Here is a 24,359-nt window from a genome sequence, read left to right on the forward strand (position 1 = left end):
AAGGCTCATCTCAATTTTGCTAAAAAAAACATCTCAATGATTGCCAAGACTTTGGGGAAAATACCTTGTGGACCGACAAGACAAAAGTTGAACTTTTTGGAAGGTGCGTGTCCCGTTACATCTGGCGTAGAAGTAACACAGCATTTCAGCAGAAGAACATCATACCAACAGTAAAATATGGTGGTGGTAGTGTGATGGTCTGGGGTTGTTTTGCTGCTTCAGGACCTGGAAGGCTTGCTGTGATAGATGGAACCATGAATTCTACTGTCTACCAAAAAATCCTGAAGGAGAATGTCCGGCCATCTGTTCGTCAACTCAAGCTGAAGCGATCTTGGGTGCTGCAGCAGGACAATGACCCAAAACACACCAGCAAATCCACCTCTGAATGGCAGAAGAAAAACAAAATGAAGACTTTGGAGTGGCCTAGTCAAAGTCCTGACCTGAATCCTATTGAGATGTTGTGGCATGACCTTAAAAAGGCGGTTCATGCTAGAAAACCCTCAAATAAAGCTGAATTACAACAATTCTGCAAAGATGAGTGGGCCAAAATTCCTCCAGAGCGCTGTAAAAGACTTGTTGCAAGTTATCGCAAATGCTTGATTGCAGTTATTGCTGCTAAGGGTGGCCCAACTGGTTATTAGGTTCAGGGGGCAATTTATTTTTCACACAGGGCCATGTAGGTTTTGAGTTTTTTTTCTCACTAAATAATAAAAAAACATCATTTAAACTGCATTTTGTGTTCAATTATGTTATCTTTGACTAATAGTTAACGTTTTTTGTTGAGCAGAAACATTTAAGTGTGACAAACATGCAAAAGACTAAGAAATCAGGAAGGGGGCAAATAGTTTTTCACACCACTGTACATATATGTCTGCAGTCCTGGGTGCATAGAGAGAGGGCGTCACATGACGATGAGATGGCCCGCCTAGCTGAGCACTGATACTGCCTATGCCCAGAAATGGCCCTAGTTACAGGTTCTCATATACTGTGCTAAAAGCCCTCATACACTAATATACATATATGTCTGCAGTCCTGGGTGCACAGAGAGAGGGCGTCACATGACGATGAGATGGCCCGCCTAGCTGAGCACTGATACTGCCTATGTCCAGAAACGTCCCTAGTTACAGGTTCTCATATCATGAAATAAAGGCACTCGCACACTACAGTAATATACATATACTGTGTGTCTGCAGTCCTGGGTGCATAGAGAGATTGTCATGTGACGATGGGATGGCCGGCCTAGTTGTTATTCCTTCGGTTCATGACTTCTTTTCTCTTGCTGCAGATGAGGTAGTCCTGGAAGAGAAGACATGATGTTAGATTTGTCGCTGCTGGGAGGGGAGGGAGATCACTGTGGAACTAACAGAAACTAACAGGAACTTCACAAACCAGAGCGCTAAATCCCTCCCCTATTACTAAACGCACAACAGGAAACATGGATTCTTCTGTGCGCTTGCTGTGCAATTTTTACTGCGAATGAAGAGTCCCTGTCACTGGTGCTGAATGGGGGAGAAATAGAATCCCCCCAGACACTCCGTGTGCTTCAGTGTGCGGAGTGCTTGTGACTTGTCAGGGCTGCACTAATGAGAGCAGAGGGCTGCAAATCACACCATAAACATAAGTGCTTGAGAAATCACATCACATGTAGTGCATGAGCCTCCTCAGTAAACGTATCATTACTTTCCCGCCCTCCTTCCCAGGGGTCCGTCCCCCACCGTAACAATCCCCTCCCACTTTTAGGCCACAACTCCAATCTGGGATTTTTTTCAACCAAGAGGAGAAAAGGTGGCAACTCTATCTCCCGGCAACTCCTGGTTCGTACCCCCGGAAAATGCCTTTTGTTTTCTGTACTCAAGATAGTGAAAACAAAAGGTGTTTTTCGGCAGGGGGCGGGGCTACGAATCATAAGTTGACCAGGACACGGACCCTGGGATTTACAACAAGAACAGTGGGCAGGCAATTGTAACGTTGCAGGACAGGAGGCTCCTGTAATATAGTATTATAGACCAGACATCTGCTTTAAAGGAAACCCGAGGTGACAGGGATATAGAGGCTGACATATTTCTTTAATTTTAAACAATGCAGATTGCCTGCTCCTTTGCCTCTAATACTTTTAGCCACATACCTGGAACATCGCCCCTGAACAAGCATGCAGCATATCAGGTGACTGAAGTGTGACTGGATTAGCTGCATGCTTGTTTCAGGTGTGTGATTCAGACATTGCTGATGCATGAAAAATCAGGAAGATGCCCGGCAACTGGTATTGTTTCACAGGAAATAAATATGGCAGCCTCCATATCCCTCTCAGTTGGGTTTACTTTAAAGTGAACCTAAAGTCAAGTAAAAAAAATGAGATTAACTCACCTGGGGCTCCCCTCAGCCCCCTGCAGCTGATTGGTGCCCTCGCAGCTCCGCTCCGATGGTCCAGGACCCACCAGCGAACACTTCTGGTTTGGCCGTCACCGGCCGACAGGCATGGGAACGCGAGTGATTGTTCGCGTTCCCAGCCTGTTTATCGCCCCCTATGCTGCTATTGCGGCCAGGAGGTCAGCATAGGGGGCGATATACAGGCTGGGAACGCGAACAATCACTCGCGTTCCCATGCCTGTCGGCCGGTGACGGCCAAACCGGAAGTGTTCTCTGGTGGGTCCTGGACCATCGGAGCGGAGCTGCGAGGGCACCGATCAGATGCAGGGGGCTGAGGGGAGCCCCAGGTGAGTTAATCTCATTTTTTTTACTTGACTTTAGGTTCACTTTAAACACTGGCTCTTTCTACAACTATTCAACAAAGTATGAGGATCCAGAAAGCCTCTGAACCATTCAGATGGTCTGCACTGCTGAGAAGTAGTGTTGGGCGAACACCTAGATGTTCGGGTTCGCGAACGTTCGCCGAACATCGCCGCGATGTTCGGGTGTTCGCGCCGAACTCCGAACATAATGGAAGTCAATGGGGACCCGAACTTTCGTGCTTTGTAAAGCTTCCTTACATGCTACATACCCCAAATTTGCAGGGTATGTGCACCTTGGGAGTGGGTACAAGAGGAAAAAATATTTGAAAAAGAGCTTATAGTTTTTGAGAAAATTGATTGTAAAGTTTCAAAGGAAAAACTGTCTTTTAAATGTGAAAAATGTCATGTTTCTTTGCACAGGTAACATGCTTTTTGTCGCCATGCAGTCATAAATGTAATACAGAGAAGAGGTTCCAGGAAAAGGGACCGGTAACGCTAACCCAGCACCAGCAGCAGCACACGTGATGGAACAGGAGGAGGAGGCGCAGGAGGAGGAGAAGGCCACGCTTTTTGAGACGCAACCCAGGCCTTGCATGAGGACAAAAAGCGTGCGGATATAGCAATGCTTTTTGCCGCCATGCAGTCATAAATGTAATACAGATGAGAGGTTCAATAAACAGGGACTGGAAACGCTAACCCAGCAGCAGCACACGTGATGGAACAGGAGGAGGCGCAGGAGGAGAAGGCCACGCTTTGTGAGACACAACATCCCAGGCCTTGCATGAGGACAAAAAGCGTGCGGATATAGCAATGCTTTTTGCTGCCATGCAGTCATAAATGTAATACAGATGAGAGGTTCAATAAACAGGGACTGGAAACGCTAACCCAGCAGCAGCACACGTGATGGAACAGGAGGAGGCGCAGGAGGAGAAGGCCACGCTTTTTGAGACACAACAACCCAGGCCTTGCATGAGGACAAATAGCGTGCGGATATAGCAATGCTTTTTGCTGCCATGCAGTCATAAATGTAATACAGATGAGAGGTTCAATAAACAGGGACTGGCAACGCTAACCCAGCAGCAGCAGCACACGTGATGGAACAGGAGGAGGCGCAGGAGGAGAAGGCCACGCTTTTTGAGACACAACAACCCAGGCCTTGCATGAGGACAAATAGCGTGCGGATATAGCAATGCTTTTTGCTGCCATGCAGTCATAAATGTAATACAGATGAGAGGTTCAATAAACAGGGACTGGAAACGCTAACCCAGCAGCAGCACACGTGATGTAACAGGAGGAGGCGCAGGAGGAGAAGGCCACGCTTTTTGAGACGCAACCCAGGCCTTGCATGAGGACAAAAAGCGTGCGGATATAGCAATGCTTTTTGCCGCCATGCAGTCATAAATGTAATAAAGATAAGAGGTTAAATAAACAGGGACTGGAAACGCTAACCCAGCAGCAGCACACGTGATGGAACAGGAGGAGGCGCAGGAGGAGAAGGCCACGCTTTGTGAGACACAACATCCCAGGCCTTGCATGAGGACAAAAAGCGTGCGGATATAGCAATGCTTTTTGCCGCCATGCAGTCATAAATGTAATACAGATGAGAGGTTCAATAAACAGGGACTGGAAACGCTAACCCAGCAGCAGCACACGTGATGGAACAGGAGGAGGCGCAGGAGGAGAAGGCCACGCTTTTTGAGACACAACAACCCAGGCCTTGCATGAGGACAAATAGCGTGCGGATATAGCAATGCTTTTTGCCGCCATGCAGTTATAAATGTAATACAGATGAGAGGTTCCGTAACAAGGGACCGGCAACGCTAAACCATCACAGATGTTCATTGGTCATGTTACTTGGTTGGGGTCCTGGAGTGTTGCGTAGTCGTTTCCAATCCAGGATTGATTCATTTTAATTTGAGTCAGACGGTCTGCATTTTCTGTGGAGAGGCGGATACGCCGATCTGTGACGATGCCTCCGGCAGCACTGAAACAGCGTTCCGACATAACGCTGGCTGCCGGGCAAGCCAGCACCTCTATTGCGTACATTTCCAGTTCGTGCCACGTGTCTAGCTTCGATACCCAATAGTTGAAGGGTGCAGATGGATTGTTCAACACAGCTACGCCATCTGACATGTAGTCCTTGACCATCTTCTCCAGGCGATCGGTGTTGGAGGTGGATCTGCACGCTTGCTGTTCTGTGTGCTGCTGCATGGGTGTCAGAAAATTTTCCCACTCCAAGGACACTGCCGATACCATTCCCTTTTGGGCACTAGCTGCGGCTTGTGTTGTTTGCTGCCCTCCTGGTCATCCTGGGTTTGCGGAAGTCAGTCTGTTGGCGTACAACTGGCTAGAGGAGGGGGAGGATGTCAATCTCCTCTCTAAAGTCTCCACAAGGGTCTGCTGATATTCTTCCATTTTGACCTGTCTGACTCTTTCTTCAAGCAGTTTTGGAACATTGTGTTTGTACCGTGGATACAGAAGGGTATAAACCCAGTAATTGGTGTTGTCCATAATGCGCACAATGCGTGGGTCACGTTCAATGCAGTCTAGCATGAATTGAGCCATGTGTGCCAGAGTCCTGCCAGAATCCTCATCATCCTCTTGTGAGCGTTGTGATAGTTGTTGTGATGCATCATAGTCGTCACCTTCTTCCTGGTCTGCTTCTGCTGACTATTCGCGCTGAATTGTGGAAGTCCAACGTGCACCGCTCTGGCCCTCGTCAGTGGTGGCAGAAATTCCTGCTCTAACTCCAGCTGTTCCTCCTCCTCTTCTTCGTCATAGCTGCTGGGGCCAGCGTTCCCTGAGGCGGATGGCCTGATGTTGGTACCATCACGCTGATCGTTTTCTCCTTCAGATTCCCCCAGTTGCATCATGACAGCTGTTTCCTTGATTTTCAACATTGACCTCTTCAGTAAACACAGCAGTGGTATGGTAATGCTGACTGAAGAGTTGTCACTGCTCACAAGCAACGTGGACTGCTCAAAATTTTGGAGGACTTGGCAGAGGTCCAACATGTTGGCCCAATCGGATCCACAGAAGCTTGGCAGCTGTCCGGATGCGCCTCGGTACTGCGCCGTCATGTACTGGACCACTGCACTCTTCTGCTCGCAAAAGCGGGCTAGCATGTGCAGCGTAGAATTCCAGCGCGTAGGAACATCACACAGCAAGCGATGGTGGGGGAGATTGAAGCACTCCTGCATCTTGGCGAGTGCCCCCGAAGCAGTACTGGAATTTCTACAATGTTTGGCCACTCGTCGCACCTTCAACAGAAGATCGGCCACGCCTGGGTATGTCCTCAGGAACCGCTGAACTACTAGGTTCATCACGTGCGCCAGGCAAGGGATGTGTGTCAGCTTAGCCAACCTTAAAGCACGAATGAGATTACTCCCATTATCACACACAACCATGCCCGGTTTCAGGTCCAGCGGTGCCAGCCACAAATCCATCTGTTCCTTTATTCCCCTCCAAATTTCCTCCCCTGTGTGCTGCTTATCCCCAAGGCAGATCAGCTTCAGCAACGCTTGCTGACGCATGCCAACAGCTGTGCTGCACTGCTTCCACGATCCTACTGCTGCTGGGTTAGCGTTTCCGGATGAGGTACAGCTTTGAGATGCGTTGGAGGAGAAGGAGTCAGAGAGGTAGGTGCTGCTGTTGTTATCCAATGGGAGGGACGGCGGTGCAGCTGTTTGCGGCGTGGGCAACACCCGCGCCGCAGCAGGTGAGGAATCGCTGCCAGGCTCCACAAGGTTCACCCAGTGCGCGGTAAGGGAGATGTATCGACCCTGGCCGAACGCACTCGTCCAGGTGTCAGTGGTGAGGTGAACCTTGCAGGCAACGGCATTCTTCAAGCTTTGGGTTATTTTGCTGACCACGTGCTCATGCAACTCAGGCACTGCAGAGCGCGCAAAGTGGTAGCGGCTGGGAACCACGTAACGTGGGATGGCCACTGACATCATGCCCTTGAAGCTGTTTGTCTCCACCACTCGATATGGCAGCATTTCGCAGGCCAGAAGCTTGGCTATGCTGGCTGTTACTGCCACGGCCCGGGGGTCATTTGCTGGCAATTTCCTCTTGCGATCAAACATCTCCGAGACAGACAACTAAATCGTAGGGCTGCACACTGAAGGGCTGTTTGTTGTTGTGATTGATGAACACTGGGAGACCTCAAGAGCACTACTCCGGAAAGTGACAGTGTCAGCGTCGTCTGATGTTTGTGAATGTTGTGAACCACGCAATGGCTGGGCTACTGCTGCTGCTGAGGCGGGTCTGGTGGTGAGTCTGGTGAACCCAAGGGAGGCAGTGTTGTTTCTGGTACCCTGTCCTGCCGCGTTTGCCCACAGAGTGGGATGTTTGGATAGCATGTGGCGGCTCATGCTGGTGGTGGAGAGGTTGTTAATACTTTTCCCCCTGCTCAGGCGGGTCTTGCACACCTTGCAAATCGCCATAGTACCATCCTCAGTGCAGTCTTCAAAGAAAGCCCAGACTTTGGAGCACCTGCCTTGCTGGCGATTTTTGTTTGCGCCTCTTTTGCCTCTCACTTGAACTTCCACGCTTGTGGTGCCTGAAATTGCGCGCCGCCTACCTTGTGGCACAAGGCGAACTCGTGCAGCAGTGGGTTCTTTAACAGACTCATCTGTGCTGCTGCTACGACGGCGATGTTCTCGTTCACAAACAAAATCAGGGTCTCTGTCCACATTGTCCATACCCTCCTCTTCCATCTCCTCAAACTCGTCATATGTCATTGTGGGGGGCCGCCGCCGTGGAGTAGAGCTCCCCAGAACAACCTCTGCGCAGCTCACTCCAACGTCATATTCCAGATCTTGTCGGCCGACCTCCTGCAATTGCAACCCCTCCTGCCCAACTTGCTCTGGGATTTGGGTTTCCGAGTCCTCCTCGGACTCGCCTTGTATTTCAGTGCGCGGTGCATTTCCCACAGTTAATGGTTGTGAATCCGGGCACAACATTTCTGGCTCTTCCTCCATTGACCTTTGAAAGGTGGAAGTTTGTTGGGCTGGGAATAGCTCCTGCGAATACCCCATTGTGTCCTGAGGTAATTCATCGGACTGGTTATCTGGCAGTTGTGTGCGTGGTGTCGCTGCCGGTTGTGTCAGCTTTGTGCCCACTGGCTCCTTGTAACTGGCTGAGGACTCGGACCTCGTGCGTGATGTGCTGGTGCTGCTTAACCCACTGCTGGACGCTTGAGAGGTCATCCAAGTAATTATCTGGTCCTGTTCTTTTGGATTTGTGAGGGTTGTTGTCCTGGACAACATGGGCGGTATTGAGTGGGTTTTCTTGGGAGCTCCCCTGTGGCCTGTACGTGAACCGTCAGGGGAAACACCTCTTCCCTTGCCCCTCCCTCTTTCAACGGATTTCTTCCTCATTTCACTTATCCTTAAAGTACACGCTGACTGGCAGCAGTACAGTGGCAGTACAGAAATGCTATACAGTGGTGGGTGAGCGGTGTACCACTATTCCCAGCAGCGACACAGAGCACAATGCTATACAGTGGTGGGTGAGCGGTGTACCACTATTCCCAGCAGCGACACAGAGCACAATGCTATACAGTGGCGGGTGAGCGGTGTACTACTGTTCCCAGCAGACACAGAGTGGCAGTAAACACAATGCTATATAGTGTGGCTGAGCAAGGTACACAGAGTGGCAGTAAACACAATGCTATATAGTGTGGCTGAGCGAGCGGTGTTCTACTGTTCCCAGCAGACACAGAGTGGCAGTAAACACAATGCTATATAGTGTGGCTGAGCGAGCGGTGTACTACTGTTCCCAGCAGACACAGAGTGGCAGTAAACACAATGCTATATAGTGTGGCTGAGCGAGCGGTGTACTACTATTCCCAGCAGACACAGAGTGGCAGTAAACACAATGCTATATAGTGTGGCTGAGCGAGGTACACAGAGTGGCAGTAAACACAATGCTATATAGTGTGGCTGAGCGAGCGGTGTACTACTATTCCCAGCATACACAGAGTGGCAGTAAACAGAATGCTATATAGTGTGGCTGAGCGAGCGGTGTAGTACTATTCCCAGCAGACACAGAGTGGCAGTAAACACAATGCTATATAGTGTGGCTGAGCGAGCGGTGTACTACTATTCCCAGCAGACACAAAGTGGCAGTAAACACAATGCTATATAGTGTGGCTGAGCAAGGTACACAGAGTGGCAGTAAACACAATGCTATATAGTGTGGCTGAGCGAGCGGTTTACTACTATTCCCTGCAGACACAGAGTGGCAGTAAACACAATGCTATATAGTGTGGCTGAGCGAGGTACACAGAGTGGCAGTAAACAGAATGCTATATAGTGTGGCTGAGCGAGCGGTGTACTACTATTCCCAGCAGACACAGAGTGGCAGTAAACACAATGCTATATAGTGTGGCTGAGCGAGGTACACAGAGTGGCAGTAAACAGAATGCTATATAGTGTGGCTGAGCGAACGGTGTACTACTATTCCCAGCAGACACAGAGTGGCAGTAAACAGAATGCTATATAGTGTGGCTGAGCGAGGTACACAGAGTGGCAGTAAACAGAATGCTATATAGTGTGGCTGAGTGAGCGGTGTACTACTATTCCCAGCAGACACAGAGTGGCAGTAAACACAATGCTATATAGTGTGGCTGAGCGAGGTACACAGAGTGGCAGTAAACAGAATGCTATATAGTGTGGCTGAGCGAGCGGTGTACTACTATTCCCAGCATACACAGAATGGCAGTAAACAGAATGCTATATAGTGTGGCTGAGCGAGCGGTGTAGTACTATTCCCAGCAGACACAGAGTGGCAGTAAACACAATGCTATATAGTGTGGCTGAGCGAGCGGTGTACTACTATTCCCAGCAGACACAAAGTGGCAGTAAACACAATGCTATATAGTGTGGCTGAGCGAGGTACACAGAGTGGCAGTAAACACAATGCTATATAGTGTGGCTGAGCGAGCGGTGTACTACTATTCCCAGCATACACAGAGTGGCAGTAAACAGAATGCTATATAGTGTGGCTGAGCGAGCGGTGTAGTACTATTCCCAGCAGACACAGAGTGGCAGTAAACACAATGCTATATAGTGTGGCTGAGCGAGCAGTGTACTACTATTCCCAGCAGACACAAAGTGGCAGTAAACACAATGCTATATAGTGTGGCTGAGCGAGGTACACAGAGTGGCAGTAAACACAATGCTATATAGTGTGGCTGAGCGAGCGGTTTACTACTATTCCCTGCAGACACAGAGTGGCAGTAAACACAATGCTATATAGTGTGGCTGAGCGAGGTACACAGAGTGGCAGTAAACAGAATGCTATATAGTGTGGCTGAGCGAGCGGTTTACTACTATTCCCAGCAGACACAGAGTGGCAGTAAACACAATGCTATATAGTGTGGCTGAGCGAGGTACACAGAGTGGCAGTAAACAGAATGCTATATAGTGTGGCTGAGCGAACGGTGTACTACTATTCCCAGCAGACACAGAGTGGCAGTAAACAGAATGCTATATAGTGTGGCTGAGCGAGGTACACAGAGTGGCAGTAAACAGAATGCTATATAGTGTGGCTGAGTGAGCGGTGTACTACTATTCCCAGCAGACACAGAGTGGCAGTAAACACAATGCTATATAGTGTGGCTGAGCGAGGTACACAGAGTGGCAGTAAACAGAATGCTATATAGTGTGGCTGAGCGAGCGGTGTACTACTATTCCCAGCAGCGACACAATGACTGGGGGGACCCTGGCTAGCGTGGCTGGAGCGCGAACTACCCTGCCTGCCTACCCAAAGCTAAACCCACAGACAAATGGCGGAGATATGACGTGGTTCGGGTATTTATTTACCCGAACCACGTGACAGTTCGGCCAATCAGAGCGCGTTCAGGTCCGAACCACGTGACCCGTTCGGCCAATCACAGCGCTAGCCGAACGTTCGGGGAACGTTCGGCCATGCGCTCTTAGTTCGGCCAACACTACTGAGAAGAGACTAACTCCAAAATACAAGATCTTTTGCACGGTGGAAAATGTCGCACGACGTCGTCGGAAGCCAAAACTGACACCTGTGCTGACCAGGAGGACAGTGAGAGAGGTGATAAAGAATCCAAGGATCACCACCAAGGCCATCCTGGTGAATCTGGGCCCTGCTGGTGGCAATTTATCAAGGCAGACAATCCAACAAACACTGCACAGTGCTGGGTTCCACTGATGCAGACCAAGGAGGACACCACTTCTCCAGATAAGGCACACAAAAACTTGCTCGGCCTTTGCAAATGCTCATCTGGACAAAGAGGAAGACTTCTGGTATTCTGTGTTATGGTCAGATGAAACAAAAGTGTAATTGTTTGGTCACAATGATGTTTCCTTCATTTGGTGTAAAACAGGAGAAGCCTTTAACCCAAAGAACACCAATCACCACTGTCAAGCATGGTGGTGGGAACCTAATGCTTTGTGTTTTTCAGCCAATGGACCAGGGAACCTAATCACAGTAAATGGCACCATGAAAAAAAAGCAATACGTGAGGATTCTCAATGACAACATCAGGCAGTCTGCAGAGAAACTTGGCCTTGGGCAGCAGAGGACATTTCAGCAGGACAATGACCCAAAACACACAGCAAAAGTGGTGAAGAAATGGTCCTGACTTGAATCCAATCGAGAATCTGTATAGGGAGCTAAAGATCAGGGGGATGGCAAGAAGACTCTCCAACCGGAAAGATTTCAAGCTCGTTGCTAAAGATGAATGGGCAAAAATACCTGTGGAGACATGCAAAAAGCTGGTCTGCAATCATAGGAAGCGTTTGATTGCTGTAATAGCCAATAAAGGCTTTTCTGTTGATTATTGAGAAGGATATGAATAATTTTGGACTGGACACTTTTTGGTTAAATGTAAATAAAAGCTGAGAAATGTGTTTTTTTTTCTAAAATATATATAATAATAATGTCTCTTGTACATCGTCTTATCATCTTTTGGGAGACACCTATGTAATTTCCCGTCAAACAATCACCTGCTGGTTGAATAAAAGTAACTTTAAGTCAAAGTTTGTTAGGGGTATGAATAACTATGGGCAGCACTGCATATGCTGTAAATTTAGCAGTGCAGTACTTAACCTGGGCTTATAGGTGGCAGTATTGTATTTATGTAAATAATGTTTTGGCATTGCAGTATTTAGCCTAAGTATATAGGTGTCAGTATTGTATATATGTATAGTATATACTGTAGTATTAGCAGTACACTACTTAGCCTGAGCCTATAGGTGTCAGTATTACATATGAACTGTGTACCATATACCAGTCTTTACAGAGAGAATATAAAATGGTCCCATACCTGGAAAAGCTGCAAAACTCTCAAGAGAGGAAAATCCTGAGTGTCTACAGATTGAGTGCTCACAACCTCGAAATAGAGTCTGGGAGACACAGACAGACGTACAAACTCATGGAGGAGAGACTGTGCCAACACTGTGAGCAGAAGACCCTTGAGGATGAAAGCCACTTCCTATTGCACTGCCCCAAATATACTGCAACCAGGGACACTTACTTTAAGAAATTGTTGGAACTATTCCCAGACTTTCTCACACTAGAAGATGAGAGAAAACATATATCCTACTGGGAGAAGAGGAATCCACAGTGACAACCGCTGCACACTATGTCACAGCATGCAACAGACTGAGAGAAGGAACCCACAGTGACAATCACTGCACACTACATCACAGCATGCCACAGACTGAGAGGAGGAATCCACAGTGACAACTGCTGCACACTATGTCACAGCATGCCACAGACTGAGAGGAGGAATCCACAGTGACAATCACTGCACACTATGTCACAGCATGCCACAGACTGAGAGGAGGAATCCACAGTGACAATCACTGCACACTATGTCACAGCATGCCACAGACTGAGTGGAGGAATCCACAGTGACAATCGCTGCACACTATGTCACAGCATGCCACAGACTGAGAGGAGGAATCCACAGTGACAATCACTGCACACTATGTCACAGCATGCCACAGACTGAGAGGAGGAATCCATAGTGACAATCACTGCACACTATGTCACAGCATGCCACAGACTGAGAGGAGGAATCCACAGTGACAATCACTGCACACTATGTCACAGCATGCCACAGTCTGAGAGGAGGAATCCACAGTGACAATCACTGCACACTATGTCACAGCATGCCACAGACCGAGAGGAGCATAACGGAACTGTAAACCTAAAAAATGTCCACAGACTGCTTAGCCATTGTCCCCCTACCCCGCCACCTCCCATGCCATGTCCCCTTGCTTTGGCAATACCTGTAATGAATCTTGGTCATGCCAATAAAGCTATATTTGATTAGATTTGATTTTTATATACAGTAGTTTTAGCTGTGCAGTGTGTAGCCTGAGCCTATAGGTGTCAGTATTGTATGTGTGTAGAGTATATGCTGTAGTTTTAGAAGTGCACTGCTTAGCTTGAGGCTATAGGTGTCAGTATTGCTGTACAGATAGGCTAGCCATTTGTTCTTTTCCTATGGAAAGGGCAGGAGGGACAGCACAGGGCACACAACAAAGTGTTTTCCAGATGCAGGGCTAAGGAAGAGAACAATGTGATTGGCTGAGGCAATCTAGCTCTCCAGATCTCAGCAATGCATGGGGGGGGGTCCCTTTAGTGTGTATATGAGGTATTACAGACAATATTGTGGTGGGCGGGGTGTACGTTGGCTCTCCTTCACCAATCACAACCTGTTGTTGTCTGCTGATCCTTGTACACACTAGATGGTTCTGGCGCAGCTTTAGCCAGACACCGTCCCCCGAGATTGTCTCCCGATGCCTGTGAGTGACAGTAAAGCATAGGCCATCCCTAGAAACTTACGTGCCCTGTTGGCATTGCTCACTGTGCTCTCCTCGCTCTCTCCTTTCACCAAACCCCTGCTTTGCTCCTACCGCCATAGTTACTTCCGGCACGCATCTCTGACGCCACCGGGTAACCATGGTGTCAGGCCATGCAGCCGGCTTGGTGACAGGAGAGAGCTAAGATAGCATGGTGAGAGGAGTTGCCGATTGAACACCGGCATGTGAGTTGTGGGGGCTGCATGGAGTACAGGGCAGGCCTCCATCGGAGTGTGAGGCCCCCCTCCAAAGCGAGGCCCACAGCGGGGGCTTGCTTTACTTTTACTTTTACACTGGCGGCTCCCCTGGCAATAGAGAGAAAATAGGTGTGGTCTTACCAGATAGAAGGTGGATGCCAACAGCAAAGCCTTCATCGAAACGTCCAGATCCATCGGAAACGTCACCGAGTACCGATTACTGTCATTCCTGATCATCCCCACCACGTGCTGCTCGTCCCGAGACTTCACCTGCCACACAATGACGTCACAGAGACAGGAAGTGATGTTACAGAGACAGGAAGTGGTGTCACAGAGACAGGAAGTGATGTCAGAGGCAGGAAGTGGTGTGTCATAACAAATAAAGGCTTGAAATATCTCACTCTACAAGTAATGACTCTATTTCATATATTAGTTTCACCTGTTAAGTTGGATGACTGAAAGAAATGGACTTTTGCACCATATTGTAATTTTTCGGGTTTCACCCCTATGTGAGGCGTTTTATCATTCATCAGGCAATGCTGTTGTTGTCTGTTACACAATAAAGGCATTGCAAGTATAACACAAATTGCATAATGTGCTAAAGAACTGCACCGCACCATTCACACACCATGCACGGATCACCGAGAAATCCAAGAGCAAGTTAAAGGAAACCTAAAGCAAACCAAGAAAAAAGAGTTTAACTTTCCTGTGGCTTCTATCAGCCCTCTGCAGCCGTCCTGTGCCTGGGCCGGGACAAACCCATCCTCCGGTCCCCCGCAGCCGTCCTGTGCCTGCGCCGAGACAAACCCATCCTCCGGTCCCCCGCAGCCGTCCTGTGCCTGCGCCGAGACAAACCCATCCTCCCAGTTCCCCGCAGCCGTCCTGTGCCTGCGCCGGGACAAACCCATCCTCCGGTCCCCCGCAGCCGTCCTGTGCCTGCGCCGAGACAAACCCATCCTCCGGTCCCCCGCAGCCGTCCTGTGCCTGCGCCGAGACAAACCCATCCTCCGGTCCCCCGCAGCCGTCCTGTGCCTGCGCCGGGACAAACCCATCCTCCCAGTCCCCCGCAGCCGTCCTGTGCCTGCGCCGGGACAAACCCATCCTCCGGTCCCCCGCAGCCGTCCTGTGCCTGCGCCGGGACAAACCCATCCTCCCAGTCCCCCGCAGCCGTCCTGTGCCTGCGCCGGGACAAACCCATTCTCCGGTCCCCCGCAGCCGTCCTGTGCCTGCGCCGGGACAAACCCATCCTCTGGTCCCCCGCAGCCGTCCTGTGCCTGCGCCGGGACAAACCCATCCTCCGGTCCCCCGCAGCCGTCCTGTGCCTGCGCCGAGACAAACCCATCCTCCGGTCCCCCGCAGCCGTCCTGTGCCTGCGCCGGGACAAACCCATCCTCCGGTCCCCCGCAGCCGTCCTGTGCCTGCGCCGGGACAAACCCATCCTTCCGGTCCCCCGCAGCCGTCCTGTGCCTGCGCCGGGACAAACCCATCCTCCGGTCCCCCGCAGCCGTCCTGTGCCTGCGCCGGGACAAACCCATCCTCTGGTCCTCCGCAGCCGTCCTGTGCCTGCGCCGGGACAAACCCATCCTTCCGGTCCCCCGCAGCCGTCCTGTGCCTGCGCCGGGACAAACCCATCCTCCGGTCCCCCGCAGCCGTCCTGTGCCTGCGCCGGGACAAACCCATCCTTCCGGTCCGGTAACTCAGTTTCGTTTTTGGCGACCAAGCCAGTCGATGGCCACTGCGCCTATGCGGCCCCGATCATACTCCCGTTGCCGGGAGCATTCTGCGCATGCACACTACCAGAACATCTCAAACCGAAAGTGGGTCGCTGAGGGGGACCGAAGTATCAGCATGTCCCGGTGCTGGCACAGGGCAGCTGAAGGGGGCCGGTAGAAGCCCCAGATAAGCTAAACTCTTTTTTAGGGGGGTTCTCTTTAGATTCACTTTAAAGGAAAGGAATGATCCCATTCACTGCACCACTTACTGTATAACTGCAAAAAAGTTTACTCAATACTCAGTTATTATAAAACCATTTAAAAACACAAATAATTTGCCTCCACAATTGGCCATGTAACACAAGAATACGGGCAGGTGCACACAAGAGTTTTTTTTAAAAAACACTAGCGGTTTGAAAACCGCTTGGCTAATGAAAGTGAATGGGCTGGCGCACACCAGAGCGGCTCGTTTTTTCCACAAACACAAACTCGGGGGGCTGCAACATTTTTTTAGATTTCTGAGACGTTTCTGCCTCAATGTAAAGTATAGGAAAGTGGAAAACCGCTCTGGAAAACGCCAGATCAGAGCGGCTTTCCAGGCGTTTTTGTTACAGAAGCTGCTCAGTAACAGCTTTACTGTAACAATATTTGTAATCTGCTGCACAAAAATGCTCCAAAAACGCTAGGCGTGTTTAAAAAACCTCTCTCAGGGCCCATTCACACTTGCTGTTAGCAAAACACTCTAGTGTGAATGCGGCCTAAACATGAAATCTGCTTCACAAACCTCTAGTGTTTTGCAGATCTGCTAGCGGTTTTTGGTGTGCACTGGGCCTACCTCATAGATCATTTCCATGGTTTAGTCAGAACCACTTCCATGTAGAACCAGGGTTACAAAATCTATTAGTGTCATAAAGTGCATTTAAAAAGTGACTGTCCACAAAATAAAAAAAAAGTGCCAGTGCAGAAATACAAAAGTGTGTAATGTATAAAGTGCGATGGAGCAGCATACAATATCCTCTATAATAAATAAAACCCCTCTGTCCCCACGTCATCCTTCTGTGTCCCTGTGTCCGGGCTTCCAGACTTGACCGTTTCCTCTCAGTGAACCTCATTGCATTGTGGGAAATAACAGCTTTTTCCAACTGTTAAGCAAGCAGCATCTCCCTGTGTGCATAGACTTCAGACACTGGTGGGGGAAGGGTGAGCGGGACGCATTGGTATGCACGTTGCCGGGGTTTAGCGGCCGTGGCCTAGTGCCCGTTTTTTAACGGGCGGGCCTTTTTACTAGCACTGGATAAAGTGCAAATGGATGTAATAGTGATCAGCATGAATGTCTAGTGATGAGCACGAGCTCCATCATAATTTCACATCGTAATTTGCAAATGCAACGCAAAATCGTAATTCATCTCATTTGTAACCAATTAAGAATCACAATTTCGCCTAACACTGTGCCAAGTTCCGAGCTTAAAGAGACTCTGTAACAAAATTGTCATCCTTATTTCTTCTATCCTATAAGTTCCTATACCTGTTCTAATGTAGTCTGTCTTACTGCAGCCTTTCCTAGTTGCACAGTGGCTGTGTTATCTCCGTTATATGATCTAATCATCTCTCTTCTGGCGGGCTGAGGTTGGAATGTGTGGAATGTGCTGCACTACTTGTCATTGGCAGAAGCTATACACACCCTCTCCAGGCTCTGTATGAGTCACATACTGAGCTTCTCTCAGCCTATCACATGCTGGTTAGCAGCCATGTTTTTTGTTTGTAAACACTGCATAAAACTGTTAATTACAAGCCAGGATTGCAGCAGGGAGAGGTAGAAACAGCACAGAGGGGCCCAGGAGAAAATAATGAATAGAATGGTATGCTTTTTATTGTAAGAATTTTAGAGTACAGATTCTCTTTAATAGCAAAGCCTCCATACACACTATTGTCAACCAACAAAAGTGATAGGTATATTAAGGGGAACAAGGCAGAAAAAAAAATTTTTTTCAAAAAGACCTTGTTGTTTTTGAGAAAATCGATATAAAAAAAATGTAAAGGAAAAATGTTTTTTTTTTATCAAAATCAATTTTTCCTTTGCATTTTTAAAATAGATCTTCTCAAAAACTACAACAAGGTCTTTTTGATTTTTATTTATTTATTTACTTTCCCCTCAATATACCGGGACAGTTTGCTGAGGACAGCATGTACAGTATGGGGGCCTTGTCATTAACTGCTAAAATCAATGCAAAATGACACTAAATTGTGCATAATTACAAATGGATTACAACTGAATTTCCAAATCATAATTACGTTATTGCAAAATTTGATGTGAAATTTCTCGTAATTAGCAGATTACCATCATCTCTACTGCATGCTACACGCGGTATTAGTATCTCGTCTGTCTAAAAGTGGCCGCTAATCATACAATTTGCAGAATGATCGATTACAAACGATTCTTCGTATAAATGATCGTTAATGATAGTTTGGGACCACTAATGGACAAAAATCTCCTAGCCAATCCAATAAGATTAATGAAATTGATCCAAATTTCGGTTCGATCCCATCAATCTGATCGGCAGTGTTGCTCAAATCCGGATCCAGGAGATACCTGGATAGTTGCTATCCGGATATCTCCCAGACACCTGTGCGGGGAGAGGGGGGGGGCAATCTTACCTGTCTGACGTCTTCTTAGCTCCGTCCCTGGCACCTCCCACGATGCGGTCCACGCGCATCACGTGACTACAAGCATTTCCTTCTTATCATCGTGAAAGGCGCCAGGGACGGAGCTAAGAAGACGTCAGACAGGTAAGATTGACCCCACCCGCACAGGTATCTGGGAGATATCCGGATAGCAACTATCCGGGTATCTCCCGGATCCGGATTTGAGCAACACTGCAGATTGGTTAGGAGATTTTTGTCCATTAGTGGTCCCAAACTATCATTTCCGATCGTTTGTAGTCAATCATTCAGCAAATTGTATCATTAGCGGCCACCTTTAATGCAGTCCCATAATGCCTGGTGGAGTTCCGGGGAGGTTGCCGTCAACATGCCGCCACATGTCTCTGCACTTTCATTGCAGGACTCTGAATGCACTTTATGATACTAATAGTTTTTGAACTGGGAGTCCATTTACTATCCATGTTTTTAAATGTTTTCATGTTAACTGAGTATTGAAACATTTTTTGCAATTATACAACAAGATGGCGCTGTGACATGGATCATTATTTTTCTTAAAAGCGGACCTGAACTCAGAACTTCCTCTCTGCTGTAAAAGATAAGCAACAGCATAATAACCTTTCAAGAAAATCATGTCTTTGTTACAGCTGATACAAGTCTTGTAATAAATCTGAAGTGTGTCTACTCCCTGCTTTCATGGAGGCAGACATAGGGTTAACATTCTGTGCTTTCAAATGTACTCTCTGCCGTGGCAGTCAGCTGACACAGGGTAGAGATCAAATTACAACTTGCGATTAGTCACAGATGAGGGGGAATTAGACGGGCTAAACTCTCTAAATACATACAGGGGGGATTTCTCTCTATTTTCCTTCTGTGCTGTACAAGAGTTCAGGTCCACTTTAAATTTCTGTTTCATAAATAAATCATAAATAAATCCTGGTAAACTTTAGGTGTGCGGTCTGCATGTTAATTTTACTGGGGTCTTGTGAACATAACCCAACGTGTGCACCTGAGAGCCCTGTGTTTCTGGCGTCCTGTCTGGTGTACAATGTACGTGGAGCTCCGCTCACAACCTCCGTCTGCCGACAGTGCAGGAAAGCAGGCTGCCAAAACCTCAAATCCAAGACTGTGCAAAAGTGGAATCCGCACAATGTCGGTAGAATCTGTATATCTTTATTTGGTCATTACACACGACAGGCTAAAACCAGCACCACATGCTGACATGTTACGGGCGTTACACGCCCTTAATCATAGCATAGGCGCAAGCGAGAAAGGGTGACTCATATATAGAGTGAGGTTACACCCGATATCACATGCTCAAATGACCCCACCCACAAAGAAAAGTGCATATACAAAAATAAGGACAAAAAGTCCCCCAATTAGTGTAGTCTGGTACATAAAAACATAATATAAAGATAAAAATGTAAATGCCTATGATTACACACACTATGACATTACACAGCAATGGATATGATCATCTCGATGAATACAAAGGTTCAAATTAGATCATAAAACTACATGATAACAACAGGCAGAAATTAACAACCCAGTCACTTCAAGTGACTGTGTTGAGGTCCCATTTTGCATTGAGCCCTCCCGGCGAGCGCGTCCCTAACTGGAAAATCCAATATGCTTCTCGGGTGAGGAGACGTCTATAGACGTCTCCCCCTCTCGTAGGCCTCAGGACACGCTGGATACCCTGAAATGAAAAGGAGGACATATCACCTGAATGGACCAATCTAAAGTGCTTCGCTACATTTGACACCTCCAGAGTTAACCAGCCAGCTCCCCTATAGTGTTCTGCTATACTTTGTCTGAGATGTCTGGTAGTACACCCCACGTATTGAATACGGCATAAAGAACACGAGATTAAATAAATCGTGTACTTCGTGTCACAATTTATATATTGTTTTATGGGTAAAGTTTTACCATTAGACAAAGAAATAACAGAGCGAGTGGACTTATGTACAGTGCAGTAATGGCAGGTTGAAAAATTACATTTGTAGGAACCAAGGGTGGTCAGCCAACACGGCCGTTGTGTACTGGAGGGAAAGAGACTGGGTGAATGAATGCTCCCGAGTGTGGGAGCCCTTCTACTCGCAAATCTGACTCCCTGTTTTATTATCTGGTTGAGAGTTTCGTCTGCTTGTAACACGGGCAGAGACTTCCTCACAATCTGCGTAATTTGGTTAAATTCTTGACTATAGGTAGTCACAAGAATCGTATCTGTATTGGGTCGTGGCAATGTCCGACGGGAACCAGAGGTTAATAGTTCCTCTCTGGTTCTCATCAGGGCCCTCCTCCTCCCCCTCTCAATCATCCATCTAGGATAACCACGTTCCGCAAGACGAGAACCCACAGCATCCAACTCCAAACCAAGGGCTGCACCATCAGAGCAGTTGCGGCGTAGCCGGATAGATTCACCCACGGGAACCGCACGGATGGTATGGGACGGGTGGCAACTGTTAGCCCTCAGGGTGGAGTTGCCACTGCAGGGCTTACAGTAGGTGCCAGAAACCACAGAGGCAGAAGAGAGGTCACCCCTCAATGTGAGGTCAAGATAATTGACCTCCGAGGGGGTCCACTGGGAGGTGAACACTAAATTTAGAGAATTTGCATTGATGATGAACTCCACAAAATGTGAGGCCTCGTCACGCGTGCCGTCCCAGACGACCAGCAGGTCGTCTATATATCTACCGTACCACACAATATGACCCGAAAACATATTTGAATCGCTAAACAAGTGGAGCTCCTCCCACCAGCCCATGTATAGGTTAGCCAGTGAGGGAGAAAATTTTGCTCCCATTGAGGCTCCGCAGCGTTGTAACTAAAAATCGGATTCAAAAAGAAAATAATTGTGGGTGAGCAGATATTGGACGGCACGCCCGACGAAGAACTGGAGGTCCGCAGAGAAAGCAGAGTATCTCGCCATATGGTAATCAAGAGCATCCAGAGCAAGAGCATGTGGGATGCAGGAGTATAATGATTTGACATCAATGGCAAGCCAACTGTAGCTGTCGTGCCATTGAAAATGCTGTAAACTGCTAAGCACATGCTTGGTGTCTCGTATATAACCAGGGAGACGTCGCACTAGAGGCTGTAGGTGTTCATCTACCCAATTTTCCAGGCGTTCCCCCAGAGAGCCAATCCCGGCCACAATTGGCCTGCCCTCTGGGGGAAAACCCTGTTTGTGGATCTTGGGCAGATGATGAAACACCGGGACAACAGGCGAAGAAACGGCGAGATACTCTGCTAGTCGCCTGGAGATCACCCCCAGACTTTCACCTAGGGACAGGAGCACAAGCAACTGCCTGCTGAACTCCGCAGTAGGATCACATCTCAAAGGAGAATAAGTGACTAAATCTCGGAGTTGCCTCAATGCCTCTATGCGATAAACCTCAGTGTCCAGCACGACCACTGCTCCCCCCTTATCCGCATTCCTAATGATGATGCGTGCATTTGCTTTAAGGGAGGAGAGGGCCTGCTTTTCAACAGGAGAGAGGTTACCGCGGAGGCCTGAGGTCCTGGCAGAGGCTAACTCTAGAAGCTCTCTCTCAATAACCTCCTGGAAAGCATTGACGGGGGGACTGCGGGCCGCCGTCGGGTAGAAAGCTGGATTGCGGATAGAGATAGGCCCTACATCATCTTCCGAGACCAAGGGGACCGTCTCTGAGAGCAATTGCTCTAATGACAAGAGAGACTTAGTGTCCCCAAAGTTTCCTATATCAGGCAAGACCACATCTCCACTGACCGCAATGTTATCCTCGACCAAATCCGCAGTCCGCCCGTCAATGAAGTGCTTTCTCAGGAGGACAGACCTGACAAATTTGTTCACGTCCAAAAGTGTAGAGAACACATCAAAATGTGATGTGGGGGCAAACGAGAGCCCCCGTGAAAGTAATGCAACCTCTGAAGAAGACAAAATGGTGGCTGAAAGATTGACAACGGTATGACTGTCATGGTCAGAATCCGAAGTCACCCATCTATGTTTAGTATGTTTTACACCCCCTCTCCTCGTCCGCCTCGACTTTTTTTCTTTTTGTATTTGTTGTGTCTCTTGTGACGAGCGGGTAGAGAAAGAATGGGCTGCTGGTTTTTTGATGGTTGATTGTGGGAAGGTATGGCAGAATCTGTGCCCCCAGTTGCCCCATATACTTGTATTCCAGAGGCATCCGATAGCTCTGATTGGGAGTCTGACGTTTCGGGCGAACTAAAGGTAACTTTTTTAGGGGGTTTGGTGTATCAGCAGGCTCATGTCACAACCACCACTAGCTATAACGTAACTTAGACTTCTTTTCTCATCACTAGGAACAAGGCTAGGACAAGTCCCCATAGCACTTTGCTGAGATCTCTTTGGCACAGCAATTTTCCAGACCAACCCCATTAGATTTTGTACATAACGGCACCTCAAAGATTACGTTCCCGAAGATGTTGTTCTGGAAGCTGGGACCCAGGATGAGAAGGACCACTTCTTTGGAAGAATCCATGACAGACATATGGGTGACAAACTGGTTCCAGTTCAGTTTGACGGATCCGACAACCCCAGTAGAGGGAAGAAGTACGTCCATCTGGAAGAGAGATGGTTCACCTCAGAACAAGGAAACAGTAATAGTTTTCTCCCAGCTCAATTTAAACACACATTTACCCCCATAATTATTGTTTTCTGTATGTGTCATCTCTTCTGCAGCGTTTTCTGTTCCTCCTGAGTCTCAAAGCATTATGTATGTTCTGTGAATTTCTCATTTTCACCCCCTGTTCCTCAGTGTTGTTTACTACGCTGATGCTTTATAAATTAAAGTTAATGGTAGTTGTGGCTCTATAAAGGAAGACCCGTTGGCTAACCCGAGCCCATGTCTCCCGTGTTTTGCAGGTAGAATGAATATGACTCCTCTGACCTCTCTGGTACACCGGCAGCCACAGCTCTCCAGAACCTCCACGACATCCTGGCCTTCATTATCTTTGATCTTCAGATCATACAGGGGTCCACAGCACTGGGCGTACTGATGAGCCTGGTAAAAGCTCTGGCCCATCATATCCAGGACAGTAAAGGTCCTCCCCCAACCTTGATTTGTTGTGACTGTTAATGCAAATAAATAAATAAATGTTACACAGATGACTTCAGTAGGTGGAACCATCAACCTGTCTACTGAAATATTAAGGCAATTGTAGATGGAGAATGGGAAGCTCTGTGGTTCTTATAAATGTGGAAAAATCTAACCTGATAGATCTGGATAAACAACTATTGGAGGTCCACAAGTCTGCATGGGGCCACAATATAATGAGGCATTCCTTCCTTCTAGTTCCATATTCAGGTGGCAGATCTCAGCTAGGACCCGTACGTACACACAAGGTAATATTTAGTCATGTTGATTGAACAATCTGATCATTTTGGACTCCAGGAAAACATGGAACGGGTCTCTGGTTTCTTGTGCCATGTGATGGGTCCCTAGTTTCTTAGGCCATGGGACAGGTCCCTGGTTTCTTAGGCCATGGGGCAGGTCCCTGGTTTCTTAGGCCATGGGACAGGTCCCTGGTTTCTTAGGCCATGGGACAGGTCCCTGGTTTCTTGGGCCATGTGATGGGTCCCTGATTTATTGTGCCATGTGATGGGTCCCTGATATCTTGTGCCATGTGATGGGTCCCTTATTTCTTGTGCCATGTGATGGGTCCCTGATATCTTTGTGCCATGTGATGGGTCCCTGATTTCTTGTGCCATGTGATGGGTCCCTGGTTTCTTAGGCCATGGGATGGGTCCCTGGTTTCTTAGGCCATGGGACAGGTCCCTGGTTTCTTAGGACATGGGACAGGTCCCTGGTTTCTTGGGCCATGTGATGGGTCCCTGATTTATTGTGCAATGTGATGGGTCCCTGATATCTTGTGCCATGTGATGGGTCCCTGATTTCTTGTGCCATGTGATGGGTCCCTGATATCTTTGTGCCATGTGATGGGTCCCTGATTTCTTGTGCCATGTGATGGGTCCCTGGTTTCTTAGGCCATGGGACGGGTCCCTGGTTTCTTGAGACATGGGATCGGTCCCTGGTTTCTTGGACCATGGAATGGGCCCTGGTTTCTTGAGGTATCGGAGGAGTCCCTGGTTTCTTGGGCCATGGGATGGGACCCTGATGTCTTGCGCCGTGTGATGGGTCCCTGGTTACTTGGGCCATATGATGGGTCCCTGGTTTCTTGGGTCATGTGATGGTCCCTGGTATCT

General features: G+C 48.3%; 1 protein-coding gene across 1 annotated transcript in view; it reads right to left on the reverse strand.

Annotated features, from left to right (window-relative positions):
• Nucleotides 1-789: 789 nt before the first annotated feature.
• Nucleotides 790-24,359, reverse strand: part of LOC137562466 (phospholipid scramblase 3-like) — a 58,323-nt gene continuing 34,753 nt past the window's right edge. The window contains exons 5-8 of the mRNA XM_068273833.1: nucleotides 23,044-23,225; nucleotides 22,555-22,716; nucleotides 13,920-14,048; nucleotides 790-1,296 (exon numbers count right to left, since the gene is read on the reverse strand). Of these exons, the coding sequence (XP_068129934.1) occupies nucleotides 1,240-1,296; nucleotides 13,920-14,048; nucleotides 22,555-22,716; nucleotides 23,044-23,225 (530 nt within the window). The 3' untranslated portion in view covers nucleotides 790-1,239. The remainder of the gene's footprint in view (nucleotides 1,297-13,919; nucleotides 14,049-22,554; nucleotides 22,717-23,043; nucleotides 23,226-24,359) is intronic.

The sequence above is a fragment of the Hyperolius riggenbachi genome, chromosome 3 (genome assembly GCF_040937935.1).
Source record: "Hyperolius riggenbachi isolate aHypRig1 chromosome 3, aHypRig1.pri, whole genome shotgun sequence".
NCBI classification, from domain to species: Eukaryota; Metazoa; Chordata; class Amphibia; order Anura; family Hyperoliidae; genus Hyperolius; species Hyperolius riggenbachi.